The sequence below is a fragment of the Xenopus laevis genome, chromosome 4S (assembly GCF_017654675.1).
Source record: "Xenopus laevis strain J_2021 chromosome 4S, Xenopus_laevis_v10.1, whole genome shotgun sequence".
NCBI classification, from domain to species: Eukaryota; Metazoa; Chordata; class Amphibia; order Anura; family Pipidae; genus Xenopus; species Xenopus laevis.
In genome coordinates, this window is record NC_054378.1 from 52,521,833 (window position 1) to 52,538,173 (window position 16,341).

At 33.6% G+C, this 16,341-nt stretch overlaps 1 protein-coding gene across 4 annotated transcripts in view; it reads right to left on the reverse strand.

The window, feature by feature from the left end:
• Window positions 1-222: 222 nt before the first annotated feature.
• Window positions 223-16,341, reverse strand: part of znf536.S (zinc finger protein 536 S homeolog) — a 299,661-nt gene continuing 283,542 nt past the window's right edge. For 3 of the 4 annotated variants that reach the window (XM_041561236.1, XM_041561235.1, XM_018259838.2), the window contains 3 exons: window positions 14,528-14,680; window positions 5,278-6,813; window positions 223-2,324 (listed from right to left, as the gene is read on the reverse strand). In XM_041561236.1, coding sequence (XP_041417170.1) covers window positions 2,287-2,324; window positions 5,278-6,813; window positions 14,528-14,680 — 1,727 coding nt within the window. In that variant the 3' untranslated portion in view covers window positions 223-2,286. The remainder of the gene's footprint in view (window positions 2,325-5,277; window positions 6,814-14,527; window positions 14,681-16,341) is intronic. The other variant, XM_041561238.1, reaches the window with a different exon arrangement.

A 16,341-nucleotide genomic window follows, 5' to 3' on the forward strand; every position in this document is an offset into this window, starting at 1 on the left:
CTGGCCTCTTCACAGAGGAAAGGTCTGGCCAGCTGGGCTCTCATGGCACAGACAATCGAATTATCTGGATTATGGCTGATAACCCTGGAGATGTAAATACTGAAGCTCCTTTATAGAATTTAAATTCCTGTAATAGTTGTGTTATTGACCAGAAATGATTACTCAATATCAAAAACCTAACATAAAAAAACTGTTGTTTCAGTAAAGAAAGGACTCTTTTTAATTTGTTTTGTTTTTGCTTTTTTTTTTAAGTGGAAGAACCACACTTTAATGAACAGTCTGTAAATTACAAAATTCTATTTTGTCTTCACTATACAAGTGATGTACACCCAAATATATCCTTCCAACACACCAATTTAGGAATAACAATCACAGAATGGAGTAAGACAAATCAAAGACAACCAGTGCATTGTGTTACAGCGTATTTGAAACAATCAAACTTGAGTTATTCAGGAGGTCCAGACAGCTAGTGGGACACATCTTAACAGATTCAAGAGAAATAAATGAATGGAGTACTCAGGGTAAATACCAAAGCACTTTATATAATAATACATTAGTAACATACACAATTTAATGTCCAAATGAGTCTCTGGGTCTTTTTAATAGACAAATGAAAAGACTTGCCACCAATGTAAACACAACAGGGATTATCTGACATCAAGATTAAGGCCTCTCACATGTCCCAACCGACACTCCAGTTGAGTACTGATCATCAGTCCATATCATTACAAAGGATGACGTCATTGATAGGTGCAATCTCACTGTTGAGCATCATGTAAATGCAAATCTTCAGCAGATCATGTTTTGCCACTCTTGATTTGTTAATATTTTTTGAAGTTTAACTACGGTACACGTGGCTCCCCCGATGATATGTAAAATGCATAATATAATACAATGAAAAATACATTAACATCCATATATACAGACAGTGACCAATTTAAAAATGTGAAAATTATCAAAAAGCAGGTTTAAGACGTCCAGGAAACCTAGCAGCCAGGAGACTGATTCAATAAATATTATTCTTGATAGCATAGATCCTGGATACTGTAGTTGCCAATATTATTTTTATTATCAGACCTATATACTGAATCTGTCGCTCAAATTTTGCTCAAAACGTAAACTGGTTTACACTCACAAACTTTCCATATTTTGTAATAAACCAATATTATTAGCAAAAATTGTGGAATGCTTCTGATATTATTTACATGCTTCACTACCCTGGTTAGTGGCTTCCATTTTTCCAAATATAAATTAGATTACAAAAACAGCAATCTACAAATACAATACTAACAGTATTATAATTGGATGATCTGGATTCAACAAATTTGACCCTTTTTTAAGTATTACAAAACAAGGCTTTCCTTATTCTCTTGACATAACAACTACATCGTTTTTAAAGCATGTATTTGATACTATGCCTAAAAAAGATATCTCCTGCGATAGCTATGACCTGAGATAAAAAGAAAGCCTGTTTTCATTTTAGTTTAATATAGTTGCATGTAACTGCCTTTATCAGGGCAACATATCTATATGCCGTAAAAGCATAACAATTACCTTTATTAGGAGTATTTTTAAGTACACTTGGAGTTTCTTTTGTATTTGTAGCTATTTAGTAACTACATTAAGTACATTCATAAATTTCTGAAAATAACATTGTTTTTTTTCTACTATCATGTAACATATTTTTCCAATTTATTTATTCCTTGAGAAAGACACTTGGAAGTTTTCTAATTTTTATTTTGCTATTTACTATTTCAGCACAGATTGAAAGAATGGACAATAATACTCAGCTCATTAGAGGATTCTATATATTTTCTTGCACTAGCTATTTCTTCTATGTCCTTTAATTAAATGTACAGTCCTCACTAGAAGTAATTATTGCAAAGCAAAATGGCGTATCACACTCTGCTGTTAAATATTACATGCAATATTACATATTTCAAGTTTTAGCAAAATATTAAAAAGTTTATAAACATATTTGTAAATGTAACATTATGCTCTAAGCATTAATGCCCATTTAAGCAATCCAGCTGAAATTGTTTAAACCGATTGCACAGGCCTTGATTAATAATAGTCTGTTTAAAACCCAACATCCTCTTGAAAATCTTTAACTCACATCTGGTTAAACAATAGTACAATTACTTGACAAGGAGGAAGCTAGTAAAGCTTCAGTTCCTTCCCACATCAGAAGCACATCATCAAGACACCTATGCCATAGAACAATCTGAGACTGAGGTACATCAAATCCCCCATGCCTCAAAATGTGTAACATACAGATTAGCAAAACTAGGAGCCATCGTAGTCCCCATGGCCGTCCTGGATGTCTGTAAAAAGAAAATAGAATCAAACAAAAAATAAATATTGTTTAAAAGAAAAAAAAGGTGCAATCTGAAAAAAATGAATTCCATTAAAACACATAAAACAATTATTGCACATGATGTTAGATTATGCCACAATTTTCCCATATTTGTTAAAATAGATGTTAAATTGGTTAGGACTTGTGAGACACCTAAATCTTGATGTCAGTGATCTCCTGCTATTATCTTCACATCTCTGGTGCATGGAATTTTCCATTCTTCAAAATGAACTTCTGAATGCTGCATTCTGTATAATTATTAAAATGTTTTCCTGATGAGGTGTCTTATTTCTATAATTCTGATAATATTTGTATGCAAATATATGCTTTAACAATTAAAGGAGATGCTCCTATATAACAGTAAGGGCAATTTCTAAAATGTATGACTATAGTATATTATAGACAGGAAGATATATAGATAGGAAATTCATAATCTTAGATTATACTTAATTTGTTGTTTTTTTTTACTACATGCAAAACATTATACTGTTTATTCAAGTGCCCTTTTAAAGCTGTACAAACCTGGTGAATATTGATGAAGTTAGAAATCCATTAGATGCATGCTTTTATTCTCTGAAATATGTACACATAGGCATGCAAATGGTATAGAAAGACACACACACACACACACACATACATATATATACAGTATATATATATACAGTATATATATACACACACACAAACACACAGGTAGTGATGGGTGAATACATTTGGCAGGCACAAATACGTGGCAAATTTTACGTATTTCATGCAAAGCAAATGAATTTGCGAACCTAGGGTCAAAAATTCACCACGGAAAAAAACATTTTGCGTGCGTCAAATGCATAACAATTGCCACATGTCAAAATAATTTTGACGCCCATTGACTTCAATGTGTTTCGCAAATTCGCCACAGATTTGCCCACCACTACAAACAGGCTGTAGGCCCTTCTTCATTTCACCAGTTTTCAAGGTTACACACAAACTATTCCTCATATATTACTTCTAAAATTTTTAGAGCAAAAAAGACAAGTAGGGCTTTGTGCACGCAATGACCTATACTAAGCTCATTATTTAAAGAGAAATACATTCTAGTTCTGTTTTAGGTATAGCATATGTTCCATTTACAATATATTTCACCGAAAATCTCTAGATGCTTATTTCTGCTCTGTTCTTTGGGAACTTATGGATGGGCCAATTCTAAACCTGCTCAGAACATATAGGAATCTATTGGTAATTGCTTGAATACGGGATCCTTTGGTTGAAGTATTGTGTGTTCAAGCTTTGAACATAGATTATTCTTCAAAATTTGAATTAGGATAAATTTATAAAACTTGGACATACAAAACAGTGTCATATCCATATCTAGTGTATGGGTAAAAATAATATTTTCCTGAGAGCAAAGCCCCTAATTCCCCTAGTATTCAGTTTTTATTATATAAAGTTGAACTTAAAAAATGACCATACGTTAACATGAACATAGCAAGGAAATATTTTATGCATAAAAAACTTGTATGAATATATTTTAAATGATAAATCCATCTATTTTGAAAGTTCTTGTTGCTATTCTTACAGTTTTATTGGTGTGTTAAGGACATGAATGCAACTGGCCTACTAGAGCAAAAGAGAATCTTCCAATTGGTCCAAACTCTACTGGAAATCATTATCATTTATCATTAACTACATCAATAGCCTGTGAACGTTACCCCTTTATATAATTTTCTTTGGTGGGCAACGAGGACATCATTGAATACATCAATAATATGCTAATAACAAACAGATTTCACTGCTTTTATACAAAACCCAAGGCTGGTGTGTCCTTAAAGATCAATGAATGAACAGCTACTGTACTTTGAACATGTAAGCATCTAGGCCCTAGTATTCTGGATTTAATTTTACATTATAGATTATTCATTTGCATTTCTAAATGCAATGATTTTGGTTTTATACATTGCAACCAGTACTGACAAGCTTGCTATATGTCTTATATTATAGGTATAGTATGAAAAAAATCACCATTGTGGTGACTAGCTGTCCCACTGTCCTAGGCATGTGCAATAAACTTCAAAGTTGGGTTTTATGGATAACATTTGGGCACACCACTTGTGAAATATTATGTTTAAACATTTTTATTCAATATAGAAGTTCTTTCCCCCCCCACCCCAATTTTTCAGTGGGGCTTCACATAAATAACTTTTGATAATCTTTTATCCTGCAAAAATGCAAAAAGATGCAAAACTACAAGCCTTATAACTTAAGTACCAGCATAGATAACAATACAACCACCACCTAGCACTATATTACACTTTTTATATATATATATGTGCTCTCATTGTACATAATGCTGTCTATTTAATAGTTTTCCATGTTGTACAAGCATTATGTGGATTACATGATTTTCATTGAAGTTGGATTACTGTGGTACTATTGGTGCTCACAGTCAAAGTGCCTGTACAAATATCAATCGAAGGCAGGTTATAGTACCTAGCAGTATCCAAGACAATGTAATTAGATGTTTTAGCTACCTATATTGTAGGGTGTCTTATGCCTTTGATGTATATGACTAGTTCTGGGCCTTATCATATTCAAAGTCCTAAATCAGTGTCCATTACAGTTTCCCTTTCCAACATCATCTTGATATAAAAATAAATATTATTCAAATTTTAAAAAGTTTCGTGCCTACTAATAAATATAAATCTTAGAACAATTCTGTTTTTTTTTAGCTTAATTTTGTTAGATGTACATATAGTTTATTAGTCTGCCAATATATGCTTAGCCAGTATATGTTCTATGCCACTGATTTCAGAATCCTTCTGCTGATCCAATCTCTATAGCGCATGGGTAGATCGCATCTGTATTAGACATATTTTATTATTTTATAAGATGCACTAGATGCACTATATGTGCACACAAACAAAAAATCCTATTTACTAACTTACCACATATATCTGGTCTTTTGATGCATCCACTGTTTGCTGAGTTGCTTCCAATTCCATTGAAAGCTGCCATGCCATCAGAACTATAGGCTCGCAGGACAGAAAGCATGTTGACTTGCTTCTCTAAAACCTCTTGATCAAGTTTCATAGAGTCTAGTGATGTTTCATGGGATAAGGAATGCCACTGCTTATCTATGACTTGTGGGGTTGGAGACACAAGTTCTTCTGTTGTTTTTGCAGCAGCTGAGTAAGGTATGCTCTCCTCTTCATTCCTTTCTGTGTTTAGTTCATCTGTTATGTTCATCATTTCTTGTTCTGTCTCTATTTCCTCATCATCATTTTCATCCTCTTTACAAGTTTCCATATCTTCAGATGATGATTCATCAGACAGATCATCAGTAGCAACTGTATTTTCAGAGTCACCCTGAATGATATTGGAATCATCTTCAGGTTGAGACTTTGCATCAATGTCCATGTTTGAACAAGAATTTTGTGTGTTGGCCCCAACCATACCAGCATAAACCCCAAAATGTTTATAGAATTCAGTGGAAAAGTTATTGAAGTTAGAGTCTATGTGACTGGACCAAGCGGCCCTTTCTTGCTCTGCCAAAGCATCTTTATTTCTCATGATTTTGTCAGATGAATTCAGTGCACTTATTTTGGATGCCATCAGTTCTTTACCACACTGCATTGAAGAAGAGGTTGCTACAGCTTTGCTTACTGCATTCAAAGATTCCCTTATATGATCTTTCATTTGCTCTGATGCACCAATCATATTATCCTTGTGCTTTGCTTTTCCCAAATGGTTTGCTTGAAGATGGAGAGCCATAAGTTCCATGGAGGAAGTGGTGAAAGAGCAAAATAAGCATCCATGCCAGGCAACATTATCTCGAACTGTTATAGAAGAACCTGGAAGACATGGAGCATCTGGTCTCACAGAGAGGTCGAGAGGCTCATACTGAGATTTTTCCATCTTTCTCTGAGGGGTTTTATTTTCTTGTTTCCCATCACAATTCTCTGACCTAACAGGGACTGAATTCAAAAGGGCCCTATCTTTAAGATCTTTTTCTTTCTTTAAAGAACTTAACACAAAACTGTCCATAAAGGCTTGCAAAGAGCCCTGGAAGTTTACACCATTTCCAACAATGTTTTGATATGCCTTTCCTAATTCAGAAAGGTGAGAACCCTTAGACGATATCTCTGACTTTTTCAGAATTTCTGAAGAAGCATCAGAACTGATAGCACTTGTTAGGCCTTGACGATCCCCAGAAGGCAGCATTCCAGTGGGCCACTGCTGAGAGGCACCGCTTCTAAAATCTATTCCAGGGAGGCTCTTAAATGCTCCTCTCAGTATATCAGGTCTCATAAAAAGAGGATTTTTGCTTGAAGTTTCATCCTTATGCTCTTGATTTTGAGGGTGTCCAGGTATAGGGCCAGACCCATTCTGATTCTCTCTGTGATGGCGCTCCAGGTGGTATTTCAGGGAAGCCGATTGAGTGCCTGCATAGTCACAGTGAGGACACTTATATGGTTTTTCACCTTAAAAAGATAACAGATAGATGATTATATTTAACAATAACACTAAGGGCAGAACATACAGTGTGTACAGTTGTTTAGTCAAGGATCCTATACACCCATAATGCAAAATCTATTTTGCAATTAAAAAAGTCAAGTATTTCCAGTCATGATTATGAAGCTATGGAAATAATTTTAGTATCAGCAATCATTTTAAATTTGTTTTAAAAAACCAAGCACAAAAAAAAAGACTGAAAACAGAACTTTGAAACACTAAGCTGTCACATTTTGAGTGTACAATAGCTGCAAAAATTTGTTTAAATTATACACATGGAAACCATTTTTTAAACTAAAAATTGTATGGCACTGTTACGCAAGAATGAAATGAATGATTTAAGTCTTGCTCTGCAGTAAATCATGGATATAATTAGCAAATGGCATTCTGCACAAGTAATTTATCATTATTTGGAGGGCACCATTCCAGAAGGATTCAGGAATCTGCGGACCTGCTGCATTGTTTCTAAATAAAGATATATAAATAAAGATTCCTAAATTTATTAATACATTCTCAATGCACACAAACATAGGTCAAAAGAAAAGTACTAAATGAAAATCAAAGAAAATACTTATTAATGATTAAATAGAGCAGAGATTTAGATCCCCTATTTTATAATTATCCTCTAAGCTCTGCGCTGACTTCAGCTGTATGACTTTTCTTTCCCCTAAAGTACTTTATAAAATGCTCATATAACGCCAATTGTTATAGAACAAAACAATGTTTTTTATGTGACCTATAACTCTAAATTAAAAATTGTTCTTTTTAACATAACAGTGAACATAACTTGCAAAGAACGTAATTGTAAGGTCCTCCGTGCAATTTATTGTATACAGCCTTATTATAATCATAATTTGGGAAAAAACACATCATAACTTTACGAGATATTATTATTATCATTATTATCATCATAACTGAAAGTTTTTTTCTGCCTGAAGGTAATGGGGTTAATTTACTAACATAAGTTCTAAACAGCAACCAGTTAGAACTTTCATCTGTAGAAAACTGCTTAAAACCAATTGCAATTCAGCACCTATGTAAGCAAATAAGCCCTAATGTGTAAAATTGAGTAAAGTATTGAAAAGCAAGAAAAAGTGATGCTGTTATTTATTAAACCTCAAAACACTTTTAAAGTGGTATGGACTAGGAAAAGTGTGTAACCTTAAATTACATTATGTACACATAAAAGTGCATATATTGTGCAAATTTTATGCATAACCTCTAATTGTACAAACAAATTTGCACAATATATGCACTTTAATGAATTGGTTGTGAGAAGATATATATGCACTTTATTGCACAATATACTGATAGTAATAATTTACAATGTGAACGGCGAAGATATGGGGGAAAAATGGTATCAAATGGTATAATCAGGCACAATTATTTGCACCTATAGTGGGGTTGGCAGAAGATTTTGAATACGGTTGTGATTAAAAAAATAATTAGATTGATACTTTATGTCACAAGAAGGAGTGGAAGCCGGTAAAATTTTTTTTTTCTTTGTTTTGTATATCAAGAAAGATATATAGTGCTTTTTTTTTTTACCTATATGGAGTGAACTTACTCTTTTTTGCAATTGCCTTACTGTTAGGACATGCATATGTTCCTTGTCACTTTGATCAATTTATGCATATGAGTACAAGGCAGCTCATATTAAAGGAACATCAGGAAAGAGCAATAAAGAAGTAATTTGGTTGAGCTGCCGTACCCCACTTCAATGTGTACACTAGATAACTGACAAGAGATATACCCATATGCCCCTCTACACTTAGCACTCTGCTGTTCTTTGCAATTAGGCTCCAATTGTAAACATGATTTCAGCATATTTCTAACATGTATATGGTTTTATGCACTGTTTTTGTTCCCTGACGTTGGATTTCAATAAAACCTCCATTATTTTTTGACTACTCAAGTATTGTGTATTTTCCTTGGAGTGCTGTCGCCCATTGCATTTTTTATATATATATATATATAATATATATACTGTATGTATACTCTACATCCTCCCCGTCGTATCATGACTAACGAATTGAAGGGAAAACATAAAATGTTTGCCTTTGGAAACGTATACACCTAATTTTCCATTTCTGAAAAAAAATAACATTTTACTTTTCATTTGATCTTCTAACGGCAACTGTTTCGTTTCCTATAATGATCCGCAGGTGCAACAGAGAGGGGAATTCATGTGAAAATGTAGAAAATTAACAGATTAAGTGATAAACCAATTGAACTGTGTTGACATGCTGCTTAAAATTTACTGCATTGTCAGAAGACTTGAAATTCAAGTCAGAAATGTTTGCTGTGTGATTGTTGAACCAACTTCAAATTTTAAGAGCTGTTATTGTGGCTGTGTATATGCCACTGCCTTTTCCAGTTCCAGAAGAGTTGCAGTGGCGGACTCCATTGTTCAAGTCATGGAAAGCAACTGGCCTAAGGGACACCAAAGTACCAGCAGACTTACAATGATTTATCAGGGGGAATTAACACTTAAAACAACCTGCTTAGCTCCCATTTCCTTATAATACACCCAAAGGTTAAATTTAGTATTAAATCCTCTTTATGTGTTTTAGTGTGAGGTGTGTTGCACTTATGTTTCACAGATACAGAAGATGGTTGAAATGACTTAATGTTACCCTAACTGGAAATGTTATGTATTTTTATAAAGCCTTTGCTATTTATTTAGACGTCTCAAAATCTCCTTCCTTACATAATACAGGATAAGATCAATGACTGGCTTCGGGGTGGTGAAGTTTTAGTGCATTAATAACAATTGTATACTAATTCCCCCAAAGCCTATATACGTTGTAAACCTGGAGATCTTTTACACAGCTGCTTATTGCAAAACAGTGCCTTGTCCAGAAGGGGACAATCTGTGTCTCTAATTGCTGTCACTGAAGCCGAGATTCATTATGTGACTTACCCATTAAAATGTGAGCATTAATTTGTATAATGAAATATCACCCACTGCAGTGTTCATTAGCCATGCCCTACTGTATACTGCACATTGTTAGCTACCTAGAAACTGTAGTTAATTTCACTAATGGATATTTCCCTCCTTAGTGTTTGGTAGGAAATTTATACTGTAACATTATCTCTTAAACTTTTAAAGAAATTGAAATTCAATCAATTACTTCCAACAAAAGTTTGGGATGTCATTAAGCCAGAATTGCAAGCTCTGCAATGGTACACATTAAACTAAAGAAAAAAAATAATGTATTTTAGGACACAGTATTTAAAATTTCATTGGAAAGCATGACATTTTACATCTTAAAAGGGTACACCAATTTGCACTAATTTTCACTAATTTACTTAACAAATACAACAAACTCTTCCCTTCAAGCTGGAAGTACAGCTGTTTGCAGTTTTCAGTATTTTTCTTACTTTTCAGTCCTACTATGCACAAACACTGTACTTGGTCAGACTTTACAAAACTGAAAGGATACAATTTTGGATTTATATACTTTTATCTGGTTTCAAAATTTTGTTTCTGGGAAAAAAACTGAAATGAAATACAGGCATGAGACCTGTTATCCAGAATGCTCAGGACCTGGGGTTTTCCAGATAATAGATCTTTCCATAATTTGGATCTTTATACCTTAAAAATTAATGTAAACATTAAATTAACCCAATAGGCGGGGTTTGCTTTCAGTAAGGATGAATTATATCTTAGTTTGGCTCAAGTACTATGTACTATTTTATTATTACAGAGAGAAAGGAAATCATTTTTTAAAATCTGGATTATTTGATTATAATGGAGTCTATGGGAGACAGCCTTTCAGTAATTCAGAGCTTTCTGGATAACGGATCCCAAACCTGTACAAGCATGTTTTCTGTAGATCAAATGGTAGAATGAAGTCAAAATGAAGTCAAAATATAGAGAAATATAATATAAACACATTCCTTTACATACATGAAAACAGAAATCATTTTGAAAGTTATGTACTTGTGAGTGTACTCACAGTGTATATATATATATATATATATATATATATATATATATATATATATATATATATATATATATCCTTTTTTGTCTAGAAAGTAGTATTAAGAAATTATAAACTGCACAAACTACTTTAGCATTGAGTGCATTCTACTACTGGACATTTGTGTGTGTGTGGTGGGTAAGTAGTATACGGTATATATATATATATATATATACATACATACATACATATATATGATAGAATAGATAGATAGATAGACAGATATATTAAAATGCTGTTCAGTTTGGTTCAAATTAAGATAAATATCATTCTTCTTTCTCTCTTATTGACCTCTGGGTAATAGTGACCATAATGTGATATCAGGGAACTAAACTAATGTGGCTTCTAGAGATTGCAGTCTAGAGACTGAGAAGTCTCTATAAGTTAAAATCATATCTTTTTGGCAACTACACATTATAAAGATGCAATATACATAAATATGCATTTCTACTCTAATTTTACCAAAACAAAATCACTCTTGGGTACAAACATAGCACTTGTATGGCACAGGTTTTCTACAACATAACCATATGGAATGTAAATGAGCCAAAGAGAAACAGCGTATACATATATTCATGGCTGACACTTTGGCCCTTTCAATTTAAAATACTGTGTCTCAGTTTAATATACAATCAAAGCCCTTAAAAGTAAGTTAATGGCACAAAACCAAAATCATATATATTAAATGTACACATTCCAAAGAATTCAAAATGGCTAAATACAGTATGTCTCTGTACACAAATGTTGAAAATTACAATTCTTTCCTGAATTTAGTGGTTTTTAAAAATGTAGTCAACAAGTGGGACATTGCAACATATTTTGCCCCAATAGATTTGAGAATAAAACTTCCAAAATATTAATGTTAAGGGTCTTCTGAGTAATTTTGTACTACATGACTGTATAATTATCCTACTTTTGTATGTAGCATAATGTAAAATTGTGCAGTCTACATATACTGAAGTCGATATTTCAAAGATTTCATAATGGAAACAAATATGCCTTTGCAAAAATAAACAACCCAATCATAGGTAAACATGTGGGTAGCAACGTGTATGGATGCTGGGTTTTCATTTGGAGGGGTTGAACTTGATGGACTTTGTCTTTTTTCAACCCAATTTAACTATGTAACAATTTAACTATGTAACTATGTAAGAGTAGCAATTTATAGACAAGCTGGCAGGGGGACGCGAGCAGGCTTGGGGAGGTGGTCTGGGTACGGTTTATATTCTCTACCAGTCCCTTCAGAGGCACCGAAGAATGTTTGGTATTTATCTGGCATTTTTTTTTTTTTATATTTAATTTATTTATTCAATTTTTTTGAAAAGACAAAAAATATAAGACAAAACAAATAAATACAAAGTAAAATAAGTATCATCTCCTTGCATATTCATCACAACTTCAGTAAATTCATTTTACTTTATACATAAATCAGTAAATACATAAAGAAGAAGAAAGAAAAAAGAGAAAAAAAAAAAAAAAAAAAGAAAAAAAAAGATACACAAGTTTTTATTATTATTCCCCCTTCTTAATTGACCATCATTTCCTAGGAAATCGCACCAAAGTTCCCATAGTTTATGGTGTTTATTCATTTTCCCCTTTTTTTTGCTATTATTTCTTCTATGCCTCGTATTTCTTCAATTTCCTTAATCCATGATATTTTATTTATTGATAATTTTGTTTTCCATTTATGAGGTATCATGTTCCTTGCCACAGCTATTATTAATTTAGTTACTGGGTCGGTGATAGTTTTTTTCTCTTTATAATCATAAAGCAGTATAATTTGTGTTATATCTGTATCTGATATATGGGTTCCCATTTTATCTATTACAGATCGGACATAGTCCCAAAATGGTCTAATCACCTCGCATTCCAGCCATAGATGAATATATGTTCCCTTCTCTTTTCCACATCTCCAGCATGTCTCGGGCATTCCATACATGTTATGCAGTTTAGTCGGTGTATAATACCATCTAGATATCAACTTATAACTAAATTCTTGCAGTTTTGTATCCTTAGATATCTCTATATTAGCTTTGCAAATATAATTCCACTCCTGATCTGATAGGGATATTTTTAATTCCTCCTCCCATTTTTTAAAGAAACATGGTTTGCTTAATGATCCTTTAATTAACTCCCTGTAAGTTCTCGATAGGCTGTGTTGTGTTTTCTCTCCTTTGTCTATAAATTTCTCAAACCAAGTTAAGGGTCTCCTAATATCTTTCAATCCCAAGGAACAGATAAAGTGTCTTATCTGGTTTAATACCCAGTCTGTTCTTGGGTGGTATCCATATTTTGCTATTAAGTTTCCTGTTGTGATTATTCCATCTTTCTCAAGAAAATCTTTTATTCTCAATATTTTACCTTCCTTTTCTTCCCATTTTTTCAATAATCTATCTTCTTGACCCGGAACAAAGATGGGATTATCACATATTGGACTCATAATAGATGGGTAGGTGATTATGGTTAATTTTCTATTTTTCCTTCCCCATACCTTTAAAGTTGGTGCAACTGTAAGTTCTTTTTTATCTGTTTTTACATCTAATTTTATGTTGGATCCAAAGACGGCTCCTAATAATATACCCTCATCTCCTCTTTCAGCATTGAACCATGGTGATGAATCATCCTCTAAGGCCCAGTTTAACACCCTTGACACATGTACTGCTTCATAGTAAGTAAAAAGACATGGGAAGCTCACCCCTCCTTCTTTTTTTTTCCGGATCAGATTCGCATATGATACCCTTGGTGGTTTGTCTCTCCAGACATATCTCATCAAAATACTTTTCATTTTTGAAAAAAATCCTTTTGGTAAATATATCGGTAAAGCCTGGAATATATACAATATCTGAGGGAGTATCATCATTTTAATAATATTCATTCTTCCAAACCATGAAATATTAATGTTTTTATATCTAACCAATTCTCTTTCTATTATTTGGAATAATGGGACATAATTTCTGATGTATAATTGGTTTGCTTGAGAAGTAATATAGATTCCCAAGTATTTGATTTCCTTAGTTGACCATTTTAAGAGAAATTTTTTTTCCAGTTGCTCTGCCTCTTCTTTTTTCAGGTTTAAGTTTAATATTTCAGATTTTTTATAGTTAATTTTGAAATTTGTAAACGTTTTATATCTCTCTAATAGTCTCATTATATGTGGCATTTTATCTGCAACTAAAATCCGAATATCTATGCATTTATCTGGCATTTTATCTGCAACTAAAATCCGAATATCTATGCTAATACTTATTTACTAAAACAAGGTATATTTGACCGAGTGCAATAACCCATAGCAACCGGTACAATAATTAACAAAAAATCCAAATGTTTGCTGCACTGAAGCAAAGTCTAAATTGTGTAGTACCAGTAAACAGGCCCTATAGTATTTTTTCCTTTTCAAATGTGTGACATTAAGTTGTACAGTTCCCCCCGCCCCACACACACACACACTACCAAACACACGTAACCAAGTCATTAACAAAAAGATTTATTTTACCAAGGATTCACCGAGGTTCATATTGCCATGCTAGGGATGTGGCTCTCTCTCTCGACCTGATCTGTCTTCATCACAAGCATGCATTTGGAAATCCTACTGCATCACTGTTGACTATTGGACCCTAACTGCAGCGAGCAGGCCCTGACCCCTACTGATAGCTGTGCATACGCCTCATAAAATCACTGCATTGCTACATCTTACCTGTATGTATCCTCAAATGCACCTTTAAGTGATGTGACGTCCTAAATGTTTTTCCACAGTAAGCACAATCCTTCATGGCAGAGCCAAGGTTTCTATCTCTCATCATAGCTTGTTGCTGCGCTCCTACACATCTTCCAGCTTCGTCCCCCATATCTGCAATACAGAGACGTTCACTTCTAACATTGCTTTAGTCAGAAGCCATTCATACAACAGGCAATAAAATCTATCAATACTCTGCCTTCCTGTTTTGTTTTTTTAGTCTATCACAGGACTGTCAATTTTCGTGATTGTGATTCTGGGGGATAATTTGATCTTTTTAATCATTATTTTAAGCAGCATATGGCATATTAATAGTGAACGAAGTTACACTAGAAAAGAACCAGCTGTGGGAGCAGATGCTTGAAATTCTTCTTTTACACCACGCACCGCAATCAGAACGTTTGAATTTGAAACAGGTAAAGCAGTAAACAACCTCTGGCACGTACTGTAGGAAGCAGTATTTTATGAGTGGAATCTGCCCATTTGATTCTTTCTCTAGAAATGAATACAGGTATGGGACCTGTTATCCAGAATGCACGGGACCTGTGGTTTTCCGGATAATGGATCTTTTCGTAATTTGGGTCTTCATGCCTTAAGTCTTCTAGAAATTCATTTAAACGTTACATAAACCCATTAGGCTGGGTTTGCTTCCAATAAGGATTAATTATATCTTAGTTGGGATCAAGTACAAGCTCGTGTTTTATTATTACAGAGAAAAAGGAAATCATTTTTAAAAATTTGGATTATTTAGATAAAATGGAGTCTATGGGAGATGGCCATTCCGTAATTCGGAGATTTCTGGATATCAGGTTTCTGGATAAGGGATCCTATACCTGTAGTATGTTATCTTATTTTACAGTTTTATTTATCAATGGGCTCTTATATGTGTAGACACTGCACATTGTAAAAGGGTGAAAGATAAATGGATTATAGTTATCTACCAGCATGGTTTTCTATCATATATTTCTCTAATTGGTCTTAAATGTAGGGTAGATAGATTATTTAAATGTGAATCACCTGATGTTCGTTTAAGCTCTGAGGAAGTGCCGATTGTCATAGACACAAAACGTGTAAGCTTGCCGCACTAATACTTTCCACTGTATCACTATGGGGCAGATTTATCAAGGGTCGAATTTCGAAGTTAAAAATACTTCGAAATTCGCTCATCGAATTGAAATACTTCGACTTTGAATATTGAAGTCAAAGTTTTTTTCATCGAATTTGGGTATCCTGTGGTCGAAATAAAATTGTTCAATCGTACGATTAAATCCTTCGAATGTAACAATTCGAAGGATTTCAGCGATCGATCGAACGATTTTACTTCAACTTCCAAAAACTTGGAAAATGCTCTAGAAGGTCCGCATAGGCTAACATAGCACTTCGGCAGGTTTAATTTGGCGAAGTATTGAGACAGTACTTTGGTTGAATATTCAAACGATTTTACTTCGAATCGAATTCAAAGTCGTAGTATCCTATTCGATGGTTGAATTATCCAAAAAAAATTACTTTGAATTTCGAATTTTTTTACTTTTGAATTCCCTCTAATTCACTTTGAGCCTTGATAAATCTGCCCCTATGTGTACCATAATATTGATTGAAGGTGACTTCACCATTACAGTGCTACGCAATATGTTGGCGCTATATAAATACATGTTAATAATAATAAAAGGTGGATGAAGGTCTCAGAGTTTATTCTCTGGTGATCGCTCAATTGGGGAACATATTTGTGAATGAAGAGTTTATCGAAGCTGCAGGCTTGTACTCTCGCAAGGGTT